Raw genomic sequence first — 26,002 nt, 5'->3', positions numbered from 1 at the left:
ATTTGATGTACGAGGCAAATGTCTCACTCCACTTCGTATTACAACTACGTTCTCAAGTCCAAGTAGTATTTCTCCATTTTAAAATAGCTGGTACTCGGAGTTTTTTTTTATTATGGGATAATTTTTATTGTAGGAAAACACATTGGTTGTTCACGAAAACCATCATTTTAAAGGAAAAAACGCTTTTAATCCACCTAACAGTGTGATGAGACATTTCTTATAACTCTTATCACTCTCTTCTGATATTATATCGTTTGAGAACATTTAAAACTTGATGCTTCGCGATGTTTTTGATAACACATACTACATGGGATTGTGGCAGGACACAGAGAATCGCTCAAATCAGCATAGGACAACATCAGTGCTAGAAATCTCAAACCAAATCAATAGGAAAGCGAAAAAATGGCCCATAAAATAGACATACAAACGAATTATTGCTAATGCTCTGTTAATAAAATATCTAAATTCCTCAATCAATGCATTGTGGTGGGAAAACTGAATTTTCCTGAAGGGGTTATGTATATTGTACTGAGCCAAAAAATTGATTTTTTTTGAATCGAAATGAAGTTTATACTTTACTCAAATTTCCAACGCGACTGAGACCTAAAAATCAACGCTTTTTCTGGAAAAAAGCGACACTAGCATTGACACCATTCAAAGAAAATCAACAGTGAATATTTCCAGACTTGGTTTTATTTCCTATTTAAGAACTATTGTGTTTTTTACATCCTAGATTGCATGATTCAGTGATCGAAACCCAAAACTTCATGAAGTATTTGAAATTATTAAATTAAAATTTGTGTTTGCTATTGAAATTGACAAAATGATAGTATCGCCCCTTTGACGATTGTTTACTTTTTCGGTCCCACCTATCAGCATTGAAGTATCGCCCTTACGTTTTTTTACAATACCAATTTTACAATTGGTGGGGGTTTGGTGAAAATCGATCTAACTGTCCAAACGGCATAATTCCGAAACCGTAATTTTTGAAGTTTTAAAATTATGCAGAATTAATTTTTCAGAAAATAGTAACAGAGTTCGTGTTTTTAGCGAATTTGTTGAGACTTTATTGTAGTCATGAATATTAACCTGAGAAAATTCACCATAAATACTTCTTGGACGATATACCGCCAAAATTATTTTATCAAATGATGCGCTGTTTAACGTTTGTAAAACTCATCGAAGATACTAAACCTCCGAAATTGGCGGTTTAAAAATGATGTTATCTTGACCTTAAATTACTGTTTTTGAACATTTGACCTATACATATAATTGGTCATACAACAAAAATCAAATTCTCATCAAAATCGATCAGGACCTGCTAGAATCGAATGGAAATCGTCATTTTTCATAAATTTCTCTCTACATTCGGAAAGTGTTATCCTCGTTATTAATCATATTACGTTTGCGTCTCAACTCGACGCATTCCCAAAATATAAACCTGTTTTAATCCACCTAGTGGTGCAATTGTGCTTGTCTCCCTTGTCCAGACTACGATGGTTATGTTCAATAAAATGGTGGAAATGAATATTTCATGTTCAGCACGATTTGCACATACATACAATGGATCGACAGCCACGATCTTGAGATACTATGTGATACTGAAACATCGCTTGACCGCCGCTGGTTTCAAGCGATGTTTCAGTATCACATTGTAAGATCCGGGAGGTCCGGGTCCTGCCGAAAATTTTCAACTTGTTAAGAAATTTTAAACTAGTTTTATTTTTAAAGTAGCAACCACTCACTGCATACTCCCTCCGGGCCGGTATGATTGACGATTTTTAGATTGATTGCATAACCTTTCTGTATGAGAAAGGCAAAAGGGGGTGGGCGTGGCGTAGTTGGTAAATTGATTGCCTTGTACGCAGCGCACCTGGGTTCGAGTCCCGACCCCGCACATAGGGTTCGAAATTTTTCACAAGAGATTTTTCTAACCCGAAGAGGCGAATGACCTTAAGGTTAAAACCTCTATAATCGAAATAAAAAAAAAGAAAGGCAAAAATGTACCAAAGTCCAAAAATATCAATTTTTGTCAAACATTATTTTTTTCGAGTTTACATCAAATCTCGATGTTTCATGCATTATAAAGTCATTTGGCATCAAAAATACAAATTTGATTTTGAAAATTTTTCATTTCAGTTTATATGGGAATTTGCTGTGTGATTGCACTCTTCAACTCGTAACTCCGGAACCGGAAGTCCAATCAATAAAAAATCAATTGCAGCCGATGGGAAGGTTGTACCTTTCATTTGAGACTAACTTTGTGCAAATCGATCCAGCCATCTCTGAGAAACAGAGGTCACATATTTTTCCACATACACACATACATACACACAGACATTTTCCGATCTCGATGAACTGAGTCGATTGGCATATGACACTCGGCCCTCCCGGTCGGGATTAGATTGACGAATTTTAGAGTGAATGAGAAAGGCAAAAACATTTTTAGCAAATGTTGAAAGTTATGCATTTTTTGGTGCGCAGTTCTATGTTTCATAGACATTAAATCAATTTTTACTTCGCTTCCTATTAAATAAAGACCCTTATTAAGTACATCTCTACAAAAACGAGCTCAATTTGAAAAGAAATCTGAGGATCATGATTGAAAACAGAACTCTGGAATTTTCTATTGGAATGTTTTCAGGCAGGATTTTGATATTGATGCAATTAGACAACTGTGAAATTAAGACCAAAAGATCAGTTACATATCAGGACCCCATTCCGACAATTTATCAAAAGTCCTCATGATGTTTGCAACAACAGAATATCAATGTACGGATCAGATAATTGTTATTGTAATATTGAATTAAATCAGTCTGCATCAATAAATTTTCAACTTCAATCCAATTTTTTTTGTGGGTGTGGTGGGGGGGGGGGGCGTTGTATGGTGTTAAACCCCAAAACCTTCTCTTGGCTACGCCGTTGCTTGGAGTTAGTTATTTCGCTTTTCATTTTCCAATATGTTTCAGATCGATCCGATGGTCATGAATTAGAAAAATTGCAGTCAGAAAATTCGCACAAATGAACATTTTTGCACTGATAAGTTATCAAGTTCCTTCCAGACAACTTGGAAGTGTTCGGTGATTTTTTCTAGCGGTTGTAGATAGAAAAATGAAATACAAAATTCGTTTTATCGAAATAATGTTTGGCTTATTTCAATGGATTATTACTATATTGAACAATAAATAGGCGACAAAGAGTAATCCACAAACAAAAAGCCATAACTTTTAAAGTATTCAAAGTAGATATTTGAAGTCTTCAGTAAAGTTATTTGCAAAAGTAAGAGCTACAAATTTGCTGAAGGCATCATTTCGATATAATCACTTCCAAGAAAATTTGTGAAAATATCTCACTCATAGGGCGATTAATCAGCAAAAGCACAATACCAAAAGAAAGGGCATATTGCCTCCATTAAATTCACCGAAGATACTATTGACCTAAAATAAGCCGTTTTGGCGTTAAAAATAGATTACATGTTTTTGGTCATATTTCTGGCAATGGGAAATGATAAAAATCTTTCGTCCGCATTTAATGTTAAATATCTCTTTTGATAATAGTCCGATTTCAACAATCTGTAGCTTCATACTATGTTGCGTTTCGGCTTCGCCTCTCCTTAGGGTGAAATATAGCATAATCTGTAGCTTGTTCGAAAGGTATTCGTTAAAGCTGTCTAAATACATATAAATTGATATTCTGTATTGTCAATTTCGGCAGATAATTCAAAAAAACTGCAAAAAGCGCCATTTTTACGCATTTAAACATTCATATCTTGAAAACTAAACATCAGAATCAAAAACAAATTAATAGCGTTCATACTGTTTTTTAGTTCTTTCATTTAAAATTGTTTTGGATAAGATCGGTTCAGCCATTGCTGAGAAACACGAATGAGAATTTGTCCGTTACATACACACACACACAGACACACACACAGACATTGTCCCAAATCGTCGAGCTGAGTCGATTGGTATATAAGACTCGGCCCTTCGGGCCTCGCAAAAAATCTTGAAAGTTTGAGCGAATTCTATACATTTCTTTTATAAGAAATGTAAAAATACACGATTTATTTAAAATTCGAAATATTTACGTTTTGTGCAGAAGCTACAATTTAGAGAACTTTCAATGAATAACTATTCCTTTTTTTACCAGCGCAGCACAACTTGTACTATTTGATATTAAAAAAAATTCTGGAACAAAAAAAGTAAATGTGAATCTTAATGTAATAAGAAAAGCCGTATTACACTGTTAGGTGGATATAACCGATTTTTTATCGCGAAATTGGAATTCTGCGACCCAAATTTACTATAGAAATGCAGTTTTGCATCAAAATTTGCATTAAATATATTTATGACCGCCTCTCTTAAGGAATGGAACCACTGTGCATTGGAAGCACTGGAGAAACTGGACATAAGGCTGTGCAACGAAGCTTCCGGTAGCACATTCCGTAAGGACAGCCGGCAATCCATCATCGACGTTACATTAACATGAATTGGGGAGTTAGTGAGCAATATACATATAGCGACCACCAGGCGATCCACTACACCATTGGTCGGCGGAATTGTACAGTAACGCGAAGAGTGAGGAATGGCGAGCGGAAGTGGAAAATTAAAGACTTCAACAAGGACAGTTTTGTGGAAGCACTTCGTACTGACAGCGTCACTCCAATTCCGAGAGCCGACGAGCTGTCGGAAACAGTAGCAAGGGCATGTGATGTAACAATACCGAGGAAAATGGAGCCGAGGAACTACCGGCATCCGGCGTACTGGTGGAACGAAATGCTCAGCATCTTCCAGGCTGCCTGCCTAAAAGCCAGGAGACTCGTTCAAAGAGCAAGATCTCAGGGAAAGTCAGAGAAGGTTTTTCTTTTTAGACCATAATCATGATCCGTGTCAAATTTCCCGTCCATAAAAACACCATAGAAAGGTCTAAATATCCCATTAACGCACCAAAATATGGTTTTTATATGGGATCTACCGAACCATGATGATGGTGTTTTTATGGGTTGATACGATTCAAAACACTATCCTAACACCATACAGTTGGGGGTATTATGGGATTTTCATTTGCTCGGGAGGGTCGCTTTTAACCGCGAGATAGTGTTAAGCAAGTACATCTGCTACAAGGAGCTGTGCAGAGAAGTAGACCCTGGGACAATGCTTACCGTGTCGTTATGGCCAGGATCAAGGGTCCAATGACGCCAGTCGAAAAATGCGCCGACAAACTGAAAACTATCGTGGAGGGCCTTTTCCCGAAGCACGACCCAACCGCATGGCCACCTACACCCTACGTTGATGCAGACGGTGGAAATGCAGGTGACAATCGAGTTTCCAACGACGAGCTCCTTATAGTGGCTAAAGGGCTGAAAGCGAAGAAAGCTCCCGGACCGGATGGTATCCCCAACGTGGCACTGAAGACTGTGATCACGGCGTTTCCGGACATTTTCAGGATAGTCCTACAGAAATGCCTGGACGATGGCTACTTCCCGGATAGATGGAAGATCCAGAAGCTGGTGTTGCTGCTAAAATCAGGGAAACCACCAGGAGATCCAGCATCGTGTCGGCCTATATGCCTGATGGATACTCTTGGTGAACTTCTGGTTAGGGTCATCCTCAACAGGCTGACGACCTACGCTGAATGTGAGAATGGACCATCGCAGAGGCAATTCGGGTTCTGGAAAGGGATATCGACGGTGGACGCCATCCGCACAGTAATCGCGAGCATGGAGAAGGCATTGAAGCAAAAGAGAAGAGGTAATCGCTAGTGCACCGTGGTTACGATCGACATGAAGAACGCGTTCAACAGTTCTAGCTGGGGGGCTATCGCCGTAGCGCTGCAGAGGTAAGGTTCTGAATAGTTACTTCCTGAACCGAGTACTGGTCTACGAAACGAACATGGGACAGAGGTCGATTAGGGTCACAGCGGGAGTACCTCAAGGCTCCATACTCGGCCCAACGCTCTGGAATATAATGTACAATGGAAGTTTACACTGGAACTGCCCAGGGGAGTTGAGATCGTCGCCTTTGCAGATGATGTTGTCCTGACGATAAAAGGCGAGACCATTGAGGAGGTGGAGATGTTGATGGCAGAGACAATAGGCATCGTGGAAACCTGGATGGCTTACGTCAAGTTGCAGCTGGCTCACCACAAGACCGAGATAGTGCTGGTCAGCAACCGTAAAAAATCCAGCGTGTCGAGATCAGCGTCGGGAGACAATTCATCCCATCGATGCGTGCACTGAAGCATCTGGGTGTGATGGTCGACTATCGGTTAAATTAAAACAGCTATGTCGACTATGTACGTGAAAAGGCTTCAACTAACGTATTGGCAAGGATCATGCCGAATCACGGAGGAGCAAGAGGGAGTACGAGACGACTTCTGGTGGGTGTCTCATCCTCAATACTGAGGTATGGCGTACTGGTCTGAGCTGCTGCGCTGAACTCAAAGCGGAACCGGACGAAGTTGCCAAGCACGTTTCGCCTAATGGCTGTTCGTGTCACGAGTGCGTACAGAACGATATCTTCGGAGGCGGTATGCGTAATTGCCGGGATGATTCCCATCTGCATTACTCTGACTGAGGACGTGAAATACTACCAGCGGAGAAATGCACGTAATGCAAGGAGACTGGTCTGAGCGGACTCGTTGGTTTATTGGCAGCAAGAAAGGGACAATGAGGAGAAAAGGAGAACTTCCATTTGGCGAAGTTTTTGTCCGGACACGGATGCTTCGGGAGTACCGGCATCTGTTTGGACACGCTTCGTCACCCCTTTGCCTGGAGTGTGTGAACGTGCAAGAGACATCGGAACACGTGATCTTCGAATGCCCTGGATTCGTGGAAGTCCGAAGAGATATGCCTGGTGTGACAGTGGACAATACCGTCGAAGAGATGTGCCACGACGAGTATATCTGGGTCGCTGTCAACAAAGTGATTACGAGTATACTCTCCGATCCGCAGAGGAAGTGGCGAAGGGACCAACAAAGCAGCGCCATTGGTAAGAACGCCGCCGGGAAACCCCAAATCGGTTTTCGGGAGAAATTCCGCCGCCGGGGAACTCTCCGACGGTGTAGACTAGGTCTACCGCCGGGGAACAGTTGAGTAGTACGCGACGTAGCCCCGGTCTCGGGTCGCAGGGCGCCAGCGAACTGGACGCCAGGCTTCACCGGAATTGCCGGACCGACCTCGACACCCTTTCGGGTAGCTCGTGAGAAGGCTAGATCCACCGCCGGGGATTAGACTGAGTAGATCGTGTCGAATAGCTAGCAATGGGTCGTTGGACTTCAGCACCTGCTGGCTGGCCCGTTGAGTAGGCTAGGTTCACCGCCGAGGACTAGATCGAGTAGATCGGGACGAAGCGGGAAGCTAAGAGGAGAAACGAATATCGGTATCGGGAGCAATCTACCGCCGGGGAATTCACAATAGGGCAGATTCGCCGCCGTGGACTACGCGATAGAATCGTGACGAAAAATGGAGCTAATTTGCTCACGAAACGAACACCGATACCGAGAGGAATTCCGTTGCCGGGGAACTCTCAGTCGGTGTAGGATTATATCCGAGTTGATCTCGATAAAGCTGGGAAGCTAAATGGCTGAAGGAAGCGGGTATCGGAAATTCCTCCGTCGGGGAACTCTCAGTCGGAGTAGGGTGAGTTCACCGTTGGGGACTATCCGAGTAGATCGAGATAAGGCTGGGAGCTGCATGATTCACGGGAACAGGAGCTAACTGGCTCAAGAAATCAGCATCTAAACGGCTCACTGGGACAAGAGCTAAATGGCGACGTAATAGATGGAGACAAGAAACAAGAGAAGAGTCGAGAGTTAAATCTAAGCTCATATGTCGAGCCACTCCATGAACCAAGTGAGGCTCCGAGATAAAGCAGAAGAAAGAGGTGCAACGAAAGCACAACGATTGCCCCACGAAGTAATACGATGACGTAGTTCCGTTGGGAAGAAGGGCGCAAAAATAAGGATTGTTTTTGGTGGTTAAACCTTTCTATAAAAACACGTCCAATGAATTATGTATATTTCGATGAAACGAACATACTCCATATTTGCGTGAAATATTTTTTTTGTAGAATATTTAATGAGATTTTAGGTGCTGAAATTTGGAACAAACTTTATAAACAATAATTTTGTTCGGCTTACGAACCATGCCCAACATATAAAACTCCTTAAAAATTTACTAACTTTTTTATTTTTTTCTGATAAATTATGCACTAGCAAGCTTGTGTGATTAATGGATTCTACTTTTCAGTAAATCTTATAATTTTGTGATAAAATTCTTATTCGTTGCGCCCTTGATTTCAAATCTCAACGGGTTGAACCTGATGATGAACCGCATCAAATATGTCACTGATAGAAGTCAATATTTTCGGCAGTCATACGTGAAGCAGTCAGGCTTTTCGATTCCCTCATTCATTCTGCGCACAATTAGAACCAGATGAAGGCACATAAAACAGTTCATAAATCAAACATTCACCGTCGATAGATCATCTGCAGCTCGGCGTATGAAGCCATAATCACATTCATCCTTCTTCAGCCAGCCGATGTGTCACTCCCTTGCCTTCCCAGGCGAGGACGAGAGGACGCAAAAAATGTGCTGAACCTCACCACTGACCGGCTTTGAATTTGCAGCTGTAGCAGGTGTTCAAAATGGTTGTATGATTTATGCTCTGACACGAAACAAACTATGAAGCCACTTCTTGCCATCTCGGCACCGGAGAAAAAGATGCATATATTCACTGACTGGCTGGAGCAGAAATCTTCCAGCAGCCGTACCGTTATCCCGTGTGATGTGCTTGCAAAGATGAAAGCAGGGACACCATGCCTACACTTTTTCGATGAATAATAATTCAGCACATCGTCGTCCGTATCCTGGCGTTCCTCTTGAGTGGGTCTGTCGATGAACTGTGAGAGCTATTTTCGGTCATTTCCCTTGCGGCCATTGCGAGAAAAACTTCCGGATGTTGACTGACGGATTGGCGAGCAGACAAGCAGAGCAGCGGGTCCGGATTAGTGTCCACAAGTGGCCGTGGATTGAGATGACAAATCACAATCGATTGTGAACGGATGGGTCAGTGCGTTGGAGAGGATATGAATGTATGTATAATACTTCCTTTCTCCATAGCAGCTAGTCAGCACACGAGCGGAAATCGAATTAGGGAAAAGATGTGCAGTATTTTCTTTCTGACCGGTAGTTTGTCCTAACGATATCATTCTACTAGGAGTAATTTCCTGTGGTAGTTCGGTTGAGTGAGTATTATTGGAAGCAATTTCATTTGACTACTGTTCGATGGGAAGTGGAAGCTTAATCAACCTTCCACAAATTAGCAAACATGACTGCAGTTCTATTACGTCATGTGGCCATGTCCGAAAGTCACGCAATGCATATCAATAAAACAAGACGAATGGCCATCAACAGGGAATCATGACGGATGTTGGTTCAAGCAGTTGTGCCAACAGATTACGGGAAAGCACTTGCTTCCTTCTCGATTTCATCGATCGGAAATGGAACTATTTACATCCTGTACAAGCCTGTCTGCTGTTTGCAATATGTTTACTGTTATTTATGGCATTCATCGTTTCGCCTCGACGCGGAGGGAAGATTTAAACTTCAGAATGTGTGAGGAAGGTATCGGTTCAGGACTTGAGTTGTTTGTACGTACGAGCGAGCTTAAACAAACAACATGATGAATAGATGCAAATTTCGTGCAATCCGTCACTGCCAGAAGAATGCTAGTTTGCAACCGATCCAAGTCCCAATGGGTGGGTAGGAAAAATAGTGATTTTTTGAGATTTTTGCAATTGACGTTAGGAACGATATCTTGAATGGAAGAACATTTGACTCTGTAGAAGATTTACTGTTGGCTCAAGATTGCGTGAATAAGACCGTGGGTTTTTTTTAAACAACCGATATTGCTATCTACTTGAAAGCTGTCAACATCAATCCTAATATTGAAATACGTATCACTATACCGATGAAAGTTACATCTTCAATATAAATAAAAGTCATATCAAGTGGCGAAACGTTTCAACTTATTTCGCAGTCGACCGTGAAAAACGATGAACTTTCTTTCCGTACCAGAATTCGATTGCAACACGTTCCAAAAGCTACCACAGACAGCCGGAGTTCATATCAAGATCAACTGAAGTGGAAATCCCAGAATTAGACAGATATGTATACGTAACACACCGTTTGGACGAGCATCTGTACAATTTACACGCTAAGTGACTACACAGGAAAGATTCAGCTTCAATGTTCCGCCCTGGCAAACCTCGGATAAGTTCGTTGTGGCGAAGATTTTACTCCCCGCGTAATAGGAGGATAGGTGAGCGAAGAGAAGAGGAAGCATGTAACAAGTATCATCCCAAAAAACTTTTTCCACGCGGCCATGCAGAGCGGTTCCCAGCACCGTTCGGCCGCACCGTAAAACGATCCGCCCGTCAAACCACTCGTACGGTAATAAAGATACTGTTTCATGGCGTGTTCACACAATAGCTGGCACTTCCTACCGACTGGGTTGCTGTTTATGGGCTGACATGTACACATTTTTCATGAAAAAGATTGCTCTTGTCGGCCAAATTATGGCAATTTGGTAAATATTAGGTAATGTGTAAGAGCACTTTCTTTGTGTCATTTTTTGTTTTTCATTTTCTATCAATAGTAAGTAGAACAGTAGTAAAGTGTAGTCCAGTGAGATACCGTATTGAATAAATCAATCCTATTTCGGGATGAGTTTGACGTACGAAAAAATCTTAAGTTATTCAACTGAAGGTGTCGCTCGTTGTTAAACAGGCGATAGGATTACACAGTTTTCCTCAACTGACTCGCGTGGTACGTTGTGTTTTAAAGTAGATTTGTTTTGTATATTTTGTTTCGTTTTGATTTAAAGTCTTTTGTGCTAACGGTATTGTGTAAAATACAACAGCCTGTGTGTGGCAGCATTGTGGTCTATTGTTCGTTTGGTATGGCAGCTGGACCGTTTCGACGTCGATAGAGTTAAGTATACGCATTTTATGGATCTTATCTTTTATTTTTCGTTCTTCTCCTTCCCTCGTTGATTAAACTTGTCTTACTGATACTGTGTTCTCTAACCAGTCAAGGGGTGCCCCAGTACCGGGCCTTCCCCTGCAATTTGACCTTGTCGCCCATGTTCAAAGGTATACCCAGATAACTCAACTGAGCCATGGATGTTCTTTCGGCAAAAAGTAGGCAAGTCCCCTAATATAATTCGTATTGCTCGAGGTCTGACGGCTTAGTATTCGACCGTGAACCAAAGGGACCATTCATAAATTACGTAACGCTTTGAGGGGGGAGGGGGTTCGACAAGTTATTACATATTGTGACATAGGGGAAGGGGGAGTAAGCTAGATCGTTACGTAACATGTTTTCACCGAAGAAAAATTTTTTTTTCAAGGAATTTGTTACGTAATAGGGGAGGGGGGGATAAAGAAATTTGTGACAATTTGTTACATGGGGGAGGGGGGAGTCAATTTTGGGTAATTTTTGCGTTACGTAATTTATGAATGGTCCCAAAGCCGATCGCAAGGTACGACCTAGTTGCTTGTGCGTTCTTATTGGTTGCTTGAAGCCGACAAACGCGATTGTTTGTAAGAGCTGTTTTACGACGGATCACAGAGTCTACATCACAGCTCGTGACGTGGAGGTAGATGGTGTCGTTTCCGAGAAAGGTGTCGTCTCTGATGACCTGATAACAGAATGAGGTAGATCGCTTTAAAAACATTTCAATTCCTGACGTTAAGCTGCAGGATTACAGGTAATTGCATTCTGACATAAAAAGGGGTGTTGTGTAACCTTCGCTGGATCAACTCTACCTAACCATGTAACAATGGGAAGCTTTTGTCTACCTGAACATTTTGGTACCACGCGCCGTCAACTGTCTCAACTGAAAATAGCTAGGTCATACGGCTGGATAACGAAATGTGTATTAACTGTGGAGAAAGTCATCATGAAGTAAAACCGTGTCCTGTGTACATTGGCATGCGGCATTAGAAGAAACTTAAGCGCTCTCTCAAGTAACGCTCAAAGGGCTCTTTTGCAGAAATGTTAGAGAGCGCTACGCCACCTAGCCCTTGGAAAATTCTTGTGCTGACTTTTACACTAACAAGCCAGATGCTGGCGACCCACAAGAGGGAATGTTGTTCAACCGTACATTTTTGGATTGATAAAATTGTAGGGAAAACTGAAGAATTTAAACAAAATGAGATAGCATGCCAACTCAATTATCTAAAAAAATTCAAGCGAAAAAATGCTAATCGCGCTAGGGGCGAATGTTGTTTTGGAGCGCTTTTTTGAAAAATGTATAAACTAAAAAACAAGATTTTTGTTGGAAACAACAATGTATTAAACCAAACGTATTATCGTCAGGCATTGCATTTATCGCTCATATGAGTAAATGAGTCCGGATAATTTGCTACTGCGACAATAAAAACTCACATTTTCACACGAAAAGTTATTGGCACTCACACAACTGCTCCGGATAAATACAACGTGTTCTTTCTGCGGATAAAGAAAACCGCCGGAGAATAAGCGAATGAGTTTATCATGGTATCCTTTTTGTGCTCGCTGGCTTGCTGTCGCAATTCCAAAACACGAAAAAACAAGTCTGTCGTACTTCTTTGCCGCTTTCCTTTGAAATTAAGTTTATATTTTGACGCTTTCATTGATTTCAACGAAATTATCACCTTCTCCGGTGAGAAGGAAAAAATCAAATGAACTTATCCTTATAAATTTATCCAGAAAATTTATTCTCACGCTATTTGTGGAGACGGAGAATATTGCGACTCATCTGATCTCGGAAAAGTTGGACATCGGATAAGCCTCTTCTCGCGTGAGTGAGAGAGAATTACAATGCCTGATTATCGTGATTTTGGATCTGCCGGATAATATCTTTTATTTAATATGTTGTTTAGGGCGAGACTATTGACTGTTTTCGTTCAATTGGTGTGTGACTAACAGAATATGGGTTAGTCCGGTTCGAACCTTTTGCCGTATATACGATCTGATACGCGATCGCGAAAACCCCTTTGAGAGGAACGTGTGCGCAGAAAAATCAACCTTACGAAGAAATCGGAAGAAATATGTGGAAAAGCGGGCATCGAGCGGTTACATTCTACTAGAGCAACGGCACAACAAACGAGTTGGGAATCAGATTTTTTTGGTTCAGTTCGTTTATTTAATAGGCACAGATGCGTTAGTTTGGCGGAGCCAAATTCTATTTTTTACATTTGGAATACCTTAAAACTAAGAGGTTACAAATATTTTTTTTATATTATTAAGTGGATCGCTTTAGTGAATCAGCTTTGTAGTGCTGGGCCAGATGCGCCAACGCATAATAACGTAGCAGAAGATCAGCGAAAGGATGTGTCTGGATCAAAGGCCATTTCTGCAACTACAGCATCCTCAACGTACACTGTCCTCACGAAGCGAGATTCAAGAACGAGAAAGATGCATTTTATGCGCATTTGGAGTCCGTGGCAGAATGTGAAACTCTTCATCAGCGACACCCTTGAGATCACCTGTTTATGAAACTGAGAACCAAATCCCCATTCTAATCAAAGTAAATTTCTTCTCCAACATGACAAATGGTCGCACCTTCCGCAGTGCGAATATAGATTCGGAATCGCCTACAAGAAGATCGGGATAACGAAGCGATGGAGCATCTATATCGGTTTACGAAAATTCTACGAGTAGATAAATCGCTCGAGCAAAGGCTATGTGTCACAGGCCGACATATGAAGCGATACTAATGGACCGAGTATGAGCTGATCGATGCGTGCATTATGACGATCGTCGAAATAGCAGCAGACGACGAGAGTATCGCAAGAATCTAAGAATATCTAAGATTCTTGAGCGGATCGGACGGTTGAAGACTGATAAAGCCGCTGGCAATGATCAACTACCATGTGAGCTGCGGAAACACGGAAGAGAGGCGTTGGTGAGCGCACTCCACTGAGTGGTTTTGAAGATCTGGGAGAAAAAGATTTTACTGAAGGATTGAATGGAGGAAGTAGTATGTCCCATCTAGCTCTCTCACTTTCTGTGGTTACGCTACTCGTAGGTTGTCGATGCCCACGGAAGGATCTTAGACTTGGCGTTATGGTAGCCGCTAACCGGAATGCCCCTTAAGTACAAAAAAATGTGACTGACCAGCTTGGGATATTGAACCGTTTCTGCGTTCACTAGCTTCTGTTGTTTGTGCTGCCCTTCACTGTCAATCTCAAGGACATTACGATGCGATTCCTTTTCCACGCGGGAAGTATTTCCCGTCTAAAGAAGAGTAAAGTCGCGGACTGCCTTGCAAATCTAATGATACACCCAAATCACATTTTATTAGCTTCAGATGTGAGCCCTCCTTAAAAAAATGCAAAAGCATAAATCGAGACGTCAGTCCCATGTCGGGTCACGGGAATCAAAAGACGATGGGCGTGATTCGCCACTACTCCAATAACATTGCATGCCAGAGCTTTTCGGGGGCTCACTTCAAGAGTGAAGAAGCGGATGATGACGGAACTGACACTCATCGATGCCGCAACTTCTCCGAACACGACACGCCCTGTGTTAAATGGTCGTCAACGTGCAACCCTTTAAATGCAATTCACTCGAGCGCTTTATGAGCTGCGCTGCTGCAGTGTATGCAAACGAATTGTTTAACTACACCGGTGGCCTCACTCCTTCAATTCCAGAAATTTCTGCTCCTTGGTTTATATTGGTAAAAATGGGGTTTTAAACTAATTCAGGGCCACTGAATCCATTTCTGCTGACAATTTTTGATCATATTCTTATTTATACATTTTTGATCACCAATCCCATAATTCTTTTTTCGACTATTTTTCTGTAAACCCATATGAAGGCGGTGGTCGTTAAAGGGTTTATATGAACATCAATAAAAGACAGCATAAATGGTTTCCAAACCAGTAAAAATACTATTTTTTTTAACAATAAGACACTGTTTAGGTAACTAATTTGTAAGAAAATTTATGAGTTACAGGGCGTCTCCATATGGGTATTTTCAAAAACAGCCATAAAAAATATGGCACAGAAATGCGCAATATGAGGCTTATTTATTTTGAAATTACATTAAATTTTGAGTCAGATTCATGACAGGACACCCATGGGAGACCATTTCAAAATTTTAAGGCGTATAAAGATAAATTATGTACTGATATTGCATTCAATTTCTCAATTGCTTTTTTTGGATGCAGATCAAACGTAAATTATTTCTGTACAAATAACTTAAATCAATAGTTTAATGTAATCATTCTCATTACTGGAGAACTTAAAACTACTCCTATCGATCTTGTAGTTCTTGAGATATCACCATTTGAAGTTCTAAGGTATGACAAATTCATAAAATTAATATGAACATATCCTCGACATCACTTGATTCAACGGCACATTAAAAATTCATTTTTCATAGAAAGATCGTAAAATTTTGAAATAATTTTATTCAAACTTGGAGAAAAATAAAATAAATATTCATAAAACAATTACATGAACTGATTTTTGTTTTTTTTTCACACGGCGTGCCGCTGTGCGACGCGTCCTGCACCGCCGACGTCATGTATTCGCCGAAGGTTTTTAATTCGCCGACGTGAAAACATCGCTTATATCCTACATCATTTTTTGATCAGCGGGAAGCTACGCAACGAGTTCCTAAAGTAGTGAAGCATGCTATAAATGAGCACATTAGTTTGTCGCTTATATGTGGTCACATAAAGTTTGCAACGCTATCTTGAAATCGATGAGACCTTCCAATCTTGGAGAAGAACAGTCTCACTTTGTGCGTTGATCAGCATTGCAGGACGTCCGCTGCTGGTAACATCAATCGGCGTAGCAGGCAAAACATGTTCTCATAATCCGAAAACTATAGGTTTCTGTTGTGTATCGGTAGTAGAGATTAATTTAATACATGTAATAATTTATACAAAACAATTTTGGCAGGTTTTTTGAATCTGTCATCATTATGCCTCTTGATTCTTGATTTTACTTTCCGGTTAAGATATCGACGATTTATTAGTTTCTCAGAACATTACAAATACTACATTTAATAATAATGCTTCAGGTTCGAGTGATTCTATAATTATTTCGGATGAGCCTTGGATGATTCTTTTGGATGAGCCTTGGATCCAGCTCGGGTGCCTAAATTTAAAAATCTTCGGGATCTTTGGTTGATTCTCAGTATTAACAAGTCCGGTTCAGATCGGGTTTCTCGAATTATAAATTTTCTGGTTCAGGTCGGGTTCGGGTTTTTAAATTTTTAAATGATCGGGTTCGGGTCGGGCTAGGGTTTCACAAAAATTTTAAATGTCGGGTTTTGAAATTTTAAATTGTTCGGCTTCGGGTCAGGTTCGGGTTTTTCTAATTTTGATATTTCGGGCTCGGGTCGTGTTCGGGTTTTTCAATTTTCAAGCTCTCGTGGTCGGATCGGGTTCGGGTTCGTAAAAATTGAAACCCGACCATCTCTAATCGGTAGTTCGAAATAAAGATCGGGTAATCTGCCGGATCCCCAGAGAATTGTGAAGTCCCTTAGCAGGGAACTGCCGTGCTGCTAGCTGTTGCTGCATTGGTCATCCCGAAGCTCTAGAAGAAATAATTCGATCTTGATACACATCTTGTGACAGACGAGAAGATAGAGTAAATTTATTGAATTTAACCCTCCGGCACTCGCGCGAATGGCTCCCCGAATGAGCAGCCGCTGGTGCTGAAAGAAGATTTCGCTAGAGTTTCTGAAGGTGTTGTAAGCTTGCTTACAGAGAGCTTCAGGAGGCACTATTTCCTGGATGCACGTAACTTCGCAACTGTTCGTCTTCATCAGATCGGCCGGGGGAAACGTGGTTTTTCCCTTGACAGTTCGAAGATGTATCTCTAAGTAGAGTACTGCCATTAAGTTTAGTTTTACAAGATTGAGCAAAAAACTTCAGCGTCGTTCTTCATTCACTCGAATACGTTTCCCGCGGATAGACGCAAGGATGGAGAGAGTTCGTCCAATTTAAAAACTACAAGGGGCAGCCCTATGGGGTTGCACGAACTGTAGACGTAGGACTATACTACTTAATGTAAAATATTTGTTTTCTTAGTACTTAGTTTGTGGGAAAAAACACCCGGACCGGCGAAGAAAAATCAAATTTTAGCCAATATAATCACATCTCATGTATAGACGAAGCTTTCTAGTTGCTCTCAAACAGATCCTAAAAGTTCAAACACCCATGGATAATCCCAAGTTTGTAGATGTGTTTCGATGCCACAGGATTGTAAAATGGTTAATATTACGTCATGAAAATTCAATTCTACCGTGACAATTTTTTTTTGTCTGCAAAATACCCTGTGTGTATGCAAAGCTCATGATTTGCTGGGATATCGGCATTGATCGGAAAATGCTTTCCAACGCTGCGCATTGCATACATACAGGACATTTTGCAGGTCACCAGAAGCTGTTCATTTTACCACCGCCACATGTTCATTTTACCCACTCGCTATAAACATGTCTCATTTTTGGACATGTTTAGAAATCAAGAATCATATTTGAAAAAATGTGTTTATGACGAAGTATTTTTACCAGATATGTACAAAACATGTTTAACAAGAAACATATAAGGTGATCGTAATATCTCATTCACTTATTAATTAGAAAATAATGACTTTGCTTAACGTGTTCATTTTACCGCCAGTTCCCCTACCTACCAACACATTAGTCCCAAACATTGAACCCAAGCGCATAATGCAAAATGAGTCAACGCTGATGATGATGGGTAGAGCGAAAGAGACAACTAGTACCACCACGACACTATTAGCGCATTTCACCAACATTCAACGCGGCCATTCCCGATTGAAAGGAACGGCCGCGCTTAGACCATCTGTCATAATATCGTGATTTTGCATAGCGAAGGGCTGAATGATAACACATTTTGTTCCAAAAAACAGCCCTGCGTTATGCTACACTTTGTGCAGGTTTATTATACCAGTTGCAAGTGGAACCAAATTCACCAAGTTCCGTAAATTCCTTTTAAATTACAGAATTGATAAAATTGCTGGGATGAGCTAAACTAAATAATCAAATCCTGTTTTAAAAACTGTCCTTGCGTGTAAACCAAAATGGGAAGCTTATTACTACCGCTACATTACTTAGTTTCAAGCGCAAATGGCAAATATATGTGCTAGTTAAACCAAAAAATTACTGGCAACATTACAGCGGCATTTAGGAAGCAGCTTGAGCGATTGCCTGTTGGACGACACAGGGTAGCATACCTCCACAGCCAGTGTAACGGAACTTCTAACTCAGCTACACTGGCTGTAAAAAAAGCGCAGTGATCTGCTTCGCCAGCTGTTCAACAGGCAACTGAGCGTGTCTGACCAAGTCCGTTCTTTAAATAGTCGATGATGACGTCATTCATAGAAGCGTAGCGCGCTAGGTGCACAAATCTGTCGTGCCGGATTTGGGAAGCGCTACCTTCTGTGTGTAAATGCGCGATATTTTGACTAGGTTGTACATTATTTAAATTTTTAATCCCATGATATTAAAAATCTTTGGGTTTATCTATTGGAATCTATTCTTAAAAGTATTTCGGGCGATATAAACAAAAAAATTGAAAATTTATCGTGAGATGGCTGAATTATATGGTTTAAAATTGGACCACTTTTCGTTACATACCATTTTAGTAGAATTTGCAAAGTGCACCCCCTAATCGAAAACAAAGACGTAGTCCTACGTCAAAAAATCACGGCACAGTTGACTACAAATCGAGTTTAAATATTGTATGTCAAGAAAATGAAGTTCGTATTTGACTCTTCTCGTCGGTTTGCTTACTATTTCAGTTACGTGTGTGTGAATGAAACATCCGTTGCACCGGACTCACGCAACTCTCATCTAAACAAACCACCAAGAATTGTCAAATTACGTTCATCCGTCTCGTTTTATGAGGTTATATGGTGTTAAAATTAATGACGTCTGGACCTACTGACGCGATGCATCTTTGTCGCCGTGTTGCTTCCGACGCTAACGCGTTACTTTCGCAAGGTAGTCTAAGTCTTACTAGCTCCGTTGATTCTGTGGTTGGGGAGTACATTGTCGTTTTGCTGATGATGTTGTGTTGTGTGTGCTGGCTACATAGTTAATAAGCACCTTCAATTTTACATTTCCTGGAATATTTTTGTTAGTTAGTCCTTTCATACGTTACCTAAGATTTGACCAAAGTTTTAGAAAGGGAAATAGAAGCCTTGTCAGACTATCTAGCGGTAAATCTTGTTGACGCACATCTGTTGTGACTTCAACATCTTCCCATTCGGCGACGTGTTTTAAGTTGTACAAAAAAATAAAGTTTCCTACAGTAGATAACGTCCTGCACGTGACAAGCAACTCATTTAGAGTTTCACCGAAATATACCAAGCTTGGGAATGCTCTTGTTTAATTCATAAGCTTGTTTTTCAGAAGAATCCAACCTGAGAAGGGGTTGCTTTCAGAACCCCCGCCCGTTGCCAAAAGGTACAGTTACTGCAATTTCCAAATTCTCACTACTATCGGTAATTTTAGATTCCTTTCCTATTACCTGGAAAATCTAATCCCTGACTAATCGAAATTTCGAAAAATCGAATCTTAGCTGTACTATATGTATTGTATTTTCTTGCTAATTAATAAGTAATCTTACTATTGCATGGCAAAACTAAAAAAAAGTGTTTCTTTCACCTCTGCGAAAAAAGCTCGGTAAAACTTATTCAACTTACTTTTACTTATCGATGAAATTGTTAACTCTTTCATGCCCGACTTTTTTCTAGTGTAAATAGGGATTCAAAACTATTTTTTGTTGAAAACGATTGGGTCAAGGAACACGAAAAGCCTTTGCTCAATACAATTCTCTTAGAATATTTACAATAGTCCACTTGTGTGAAAAACGTAGCCAAAGACAGCCTAAATTGATAAGTTTTATCAGTTTTCAATAATATTGCAACATAACGAAGAAATATGAAAAAAATAATTTTCACACTGCTCCATCGGAATCCAATCAGACTAATTGCAATAACTTCAGTTCTAGAGCTGATCCTTGTAACTGTTAATACTCGAATGAAAGGCAATAGTTACAGTTATTAGCCTTACTTGTTTTTGTGAGCAAATCTTGCCTCAATCAAAAGTTATAGCTGTTTAAAAACGTTGTTGTTCGCCAACAACATGAGTATGAATGGGTTAAACAAACCTTCAATCAACCATGAACCAAATTTAAATTTAAATGCTGCCATCACTGCTTAGGAGGAATAATCACTTCCCCCCATTTAGATCGCAAAACATCCAAACGATTTAAACATTTTCACGATTATTCAAACAAATTAACAAGAACATCCCTTGGGGAAACAAACATTGTTAAGTCACGCAAAAAACATTTCCGGCCAAATGACATGGCAGCAGCAATGTGTTCGCTGACCAGCCGACAAATTTGCGCTTCAATGAGGGCTAATGATGACAAACCGATGTGAGACTAAGTGTATTGGTACCCAAAGGCTGGCAAGGGCGGAGGTCTACGGCGAAGGCGAAGGGAGGAATACCACGGAGACCGCGCTCGTTAGGCATGACCGGACAACTAATAGCGCGGAAAAAAGGTTTTCCGAAACGGGTGGGACGGGCGTAGTCGTCGTCGTCGTCGTCCGCAAGCTGAACAGACGTCGTCCAACTACCCGCGAAGAGCGCGGGAAAAGTCATCGTGTTGTGATGAAAATTTAATTAGAAGTTTAGCACCCGCCCGTTACGAGTTTAATTGATTCATGTCGGCAGTTGCCAGTTGATATCAGATGACTTTGTTATGGTGACTCGGTAAGAAAACAGATCTGGTACTTATTTTTACGGTTGGCAAGGTGTTGATGGTATGGAAACTTTGCCAGTCGTCACCGATGATGACTACTGAGTTGTATAGTTCATTCGAGGAAAGTGTCGAACCCGGTTAACTCACCATCAACAACTGGGTAAACAACTTTGACGCTAGGAAATTGTTTATCGCTTATAAATTGTTGCTTGTTGGCGTGGCGATAAACGGAAATTTCTTCGTGAAGAGGGATGAAAAGTATACTGACACACCATTAATCCATTTTCTCTCCGGCAGAAATGTTTTGTGATTTATGATTGAAGAGGTGACAGAAGTCGTAAATACTAGGTATACAGAACAAAAACAATCTCTCCCCTCTTTGCAGATCATTACTCCGGTGCGAAGCTTTTCCCACGATAACCCCAACGGCGAGTCGCACAAATTGGGTAGATACAGACTATTGTATAAGCGGGTAGCAAATTGAACATAAACATAAGATACATCAGAAGGAGATACTCACACAAGGACATGGTAGAGAATCGCTTTGACGCCCCGCGGTCGTTCCAGAAAGTTGTAGACCCTGCTTTGCAGCCGCCTATAACGGGCATCACGTCGTGAGCCGCGATTATAGTTGAGCGGCTTCCCCAGCAGTGACATTCGTGGACGGGCAAGCCGGTCGGCCCTATTTTTGTCCGATAGTTTGCACGCACTGAAAAAAGAGAGAGATGGAAATATATACATTTAGTTTAGTTGTTGCATGACGATTGCTTTAATTGTGATGGAAAATGTTGATTTGGGTAATTGTGTTAACACGGTTAGATCCAGGAATTCACGGAATGTGTTAAGGATTGCCATTTATTGAGCGTTAAGGCCCAAACGCAATGGCGACGGAAGCGGAACGGCAACGGAAAGCGGCTGTCAATTATAATTTTGAATACATGCAAGTCAATGCGGTTGTCCGCAATGATGGCAGAACGTTAAACGCGGCGTTGTACTAAAAGAACAAAACCGCGTTTTTTTTTGAAAAAATTCAAAAAGAGCGGCAGTCGAAAACGCGGTAAACAGACTGTTTTAATTCAAATTCACCGGATTCCATATTCAGTGGAATCTAACGTATTGTATTGCGGATATTTAGGTTGGGCAGATAGTGAACTTAATAGCAGCTTTTTTGTTTCGTTCGATTTTAGAGGTTTTAACCTGAGGGTCGTTCGTCTTTTGTGGGGTAGAAAAAGCTTTTTTCTAAAAATCTCCAATCATATGTGCGGGTTTGGGAATCGAACCCAAGTAAGCAATTTTCGTGTGCCGTACTAATGGACCCGATGAAATTCAAAGATGGCGGCGTGAAAAACATGAACGAAATTCACTGTTGAAACTGTACGCATTAGAAAAGAGCTCTGTTAGTTTTTGTTATTTTAACGAACAGTTTTGTGAATTAGTGCATACAAAAGATAATAAAAAGCTGGGAAAGATAAGAAACGATTGTTTAACAAGAATAAAAAATAGTTTGTTCGTTCTAGCATATCTGGTACAACGTCAATACACTTTGGATTTATCGTACTGTTGATTTATCGTCGTCTACCACACGAACCATTATACAGATGCCACTAGTATAACAACGTATTTTAATTTAAACAATTAGGACAACTGGCGCATTATTTGTTCTGTTTGGCACGTCGGTGGGTACACTACGGACCCGTGGTTATTTTATCTACTAGACAGCTACGTTTCTTGTTACTCTAGTTTTGTTCACAGTTTACGTTCTGACGAACGCGAAAAACCATTTGGATGCACAGACCAACTTCCTAAGCCACTTTGCAAGCAAGTGCACAAAGCAAGCGTTAGCCAGGATAAACCAATTGACATTGATTGAAAAGGAGAAACCCGCTACCGGATACGATACGTAAACCATTTATCAGCAGTATATCAAAGATACCGGTTCATGGTTGGGTCATTGGTAGAAAGTTTTGAATATAATAAAACCTGCGATTCTAATGTTCTCAATGTTACAGGTTTGGTCAAAAGATCTGAAGTCGGTGCGTTGGATGCTTTCGAATCGATGGCGTTCTTCATGGTTCGTTTGTTTATTGGCGTTCTTCATTATTTTAATCAGTTTAGGTTCGGATTCCCCAAACGCAGCAAAGAAGTTGTATGACCAGCTATTTTGAAAAATGTGATGTGAATGTCTATGTCCTTCGATAGCACCCACTTGGTAGAATTGACAACCGTTTTTCTTTAAAAAACATAGATGTCATGCATTAATTTGCATAATTTATATTTTTATCCAAATCTACATTTGGACCCCGCAGCAGATGAAGCGATTGCAATCAATCACCAAATATCTAATCTATTCCCCCTTCAGTGAAAGCATCAAGGACAGTCTAACAAAAATATTTCACATGATTGAACCAGGTTTATATTATTCGAGCATGCAATGATTAAACCAATTTTTGTATTAGAATCCGTGAACAAGGTTGTCGCATTGTAGTTCTTGGTAGTGTTGTGCCATTATTTACTACATCTTTGCTGTATTAATTAAGGAAACGAGAGGACCGACCACGATTGGTAAAGCAGACATTCACTGCAATGAGCTTTGTAAAAGGAAAGTCGCTTTGATTTGGTCCAAATTTGTCAACAAATAAATGTCAAGCGCTAACCGCGCTCTAACCGCTGATGTTCATTACGTTTTGTATACGCGGCAATGGTCGCAGATTTTATTTAGTACAAACCGCGACAATTCCGCGTACCGTTGCCGTTCCGCTTCCGTCGCCATTGCGTTTGGGCCTTTAAGGGAGTACCGGAGTGGGAAATGAGCATAAAAAGTAATAAAATAAACCAGCATCACTTGACACGCTGCGCAACATACTAAATGTTGTAGAGTATGTCGTGAGTAAAAAGAGCAAGAATGCAAAAAGTATAACACATTTTTATCAGTGATATAGAGACTCATGAATAGTCTTATTTTGTAAATGCAATATGCTCGATCATCAGTCAAATACTCACCTATTGCAAAGTTTCAACTATTCAGAAATACTCCAGCATGCTTCTGATTTTATGAAATATGAATTGAATTGCTTTCAAAAAGTATGTCGTTATGTTATTTAGGAATCAATACTGTGATTATTGTGCCCTATCAGTGCTGGCTCCTAGGTAAACCACTGGTTATACAAACCGAGTATTATATGTATGCAACGACCAGGCTGGATTCATCGATTTAGTAGTCGCTTCATCATACAAGGTTCATCTGCCACTTAGTATATTATAACAGAACCCAAATAATCCGCCAATGTATGAACCACTCCAGTAGCGATTCTAAATAAATCATGATTGCTAGCAGGAAAAACAATTAGGTATGGTGTATCGGTCAGATAAATAGTTGATCTACCAAATTTGGAACAATCACAGAGATAAATCAAAGGTTTGATTCACCATTTTCATTGTGGAACTCCAATCTTCTCCTGACAATCCTATTGGTACTAAAAACACATACCGATTTCGCCTCGTGGCAATATGAGACAATTTTTCCTTGATACCATCAGACCAGGAAGCGTACACTCTTCGTTTTAGCACCCAAACGTCTTCTAAGTGTCCTAGTGAGTATATTGATACTGTATCTATATTCGATGAGTTATTTATAGGCAGTGTGTATCGATACAGTATCGATATACACTGCCTACAAATAACTCATCGAATATAGACGATTTCATTTCCGAAGACCATGTGCCCACTTTTCAGTTTGCTTAGGTTAGCTTAGATATACTGCCCGTAGTTTCACTTCGTGATTGACCGAATGAGTAAACATGCTCAATGAACCAACAGTCATGTGCCCACTTTTCAGTTTGACCCAAAAATTTGCAACGAAGAGGAGATGCATTTGTGTAAAAAGAAAACAAACTTTGGAAAACTTTGCATTCATCATGAATGATTTATGTTCATATTGATTTGATGCTATCAAATCTCCATAATTCTTCAGAGATTTTACATACTCAGATCGCTAGGAATATGCTAATACAGAACAATCTTCAAACAAAATGTTGCTGACAATAAACGCCTAGATGTATATTCAGCACATGTTGCGCTAATGTTGCGTACGCATATATTGTCTTTTATCTCTTCTATTCGAATCCTATACTGCCATTCTACTCCCGCCTTCAGCTGGGTCAGCAAAGATGGTGATAGTGAACGTCTTAACACTCACACATTCTCAAACGCGGTCTCAAGCGGGAACCTACAAAAATGCACTCGCGCGCGCGATTACGAATCGGTCACGTCCGGGGGTCTACCCTTGATCCCAGAAGCCTGGGTCATGCCTTCAGCTGGACCAATTGGGCAAATACGCTCATACCTATTGGGCGGTACGTCTCATGGCGACATGACCGGGAACCTTATCGATATAAGGGATCCCACTCTCTGCCAGAATTCTGGCCGCACACCAAAAATTTAATATCAGACTCACGGTTCGCGCGACCATTCAAGAACACACAACACACTCCAATATGTTACAAAATCACGTCAGCGTACAAACGTTAGAACCCCTCGCGATTTTCCAAACAACCTACGCCCACCAACACGCAAGCATGATTATACCCCGGTGATAAGGTTAACGTCTCAGCGCTAAACTTACCAACGCGTTAATCTATAAACTCCCGCGTTCGCGCTATCATGAATCGGGATCGTCCGGAAGTCTCTATCCTCGGTACCAACAGTCTAGGTCCATGTTAATTAAAAAAAAAATAAAATTGAAAAATTAAAAGAATCGCTCCCATATCCACTAGACAAAACGTTCCATGGCGACATGACCGGGAACTCTAGTGATATGGGATAACTCACTCCCTGTCAGAATGTGATCCGTACACCGAACTAAATATCAGAATGACGGTCCGCGAATATATCAATGGCCGTTTCAAAATCGAATTTATACACGCGAAGTCACATACACGCGAGCACACGCAACAAACACGTCAACATACGAACGCTTAAGCCCTTCGCGATCATCTACGCGCACCTATGCCCGCGATCGCGCAAACTTGATAACACTCCGGTAATTATGTGAACGTTTTAGTACTTACGAAGTTACGAACGCGATCCCGCAAACGCGCGCGATCATGAATCGGTCACGTCCGGAAATCTTTAGCCTTCATTCTAGTAATTTAGGTCCATACATTCAGTTGGACCAATCAAAAAAATAAAGCTCATATCCACTAGA

At 40.8% G+C, this 26,002-nt stretch overlaps 1 protein-coding gene across 9 annotated transcripts in view; it reads right to left on the bottom strand.

The window, feature by feature from the left end:
* The window catches only part of LOC131694076 (potassium voltage-gated channel subfamily KQT member 1), a 1,057,856-nt gene that overhangs the window by 386,562 nt on the left and 645,292 nt on the right, over positions 1 to 26,002 (bottom strand). For all 9 annotated transcript variants that reach the window (XM_058982447.1, XM_058982448.1, XM_058982449.1 and 6 more), the window contains one exon: positions 21,320 to 21,508. In XM_058982447.1, coding sequence (XP_058838430.1) covers positions 21,320 to 21,508 — 189 coding nt within the window. The remainder of the gene's footprint in view (positions 1 to 21,319; positions 21,509 to 26,002) is intronic.

The sequence above is a fragment of the Topomyia yanbarensis genome, chromosome 3 (genome assembly GCF_030247195.1).
Source record: "Topomyia yanbarensis strain Yona2022 chromosome 3, ASM3024719v1, whole genome shotgun sequence".
NCBI classification, from domain to species: domain Eukaryota; kingdom Metazoa; phylum Arthropoda; class Insecta; order Diptera; family Culicidae; genus Topomyia; species Topomyia yanbarensis.
This window is presented reverse-complemented; position numbering and strand designations above follow the sequence as displayed.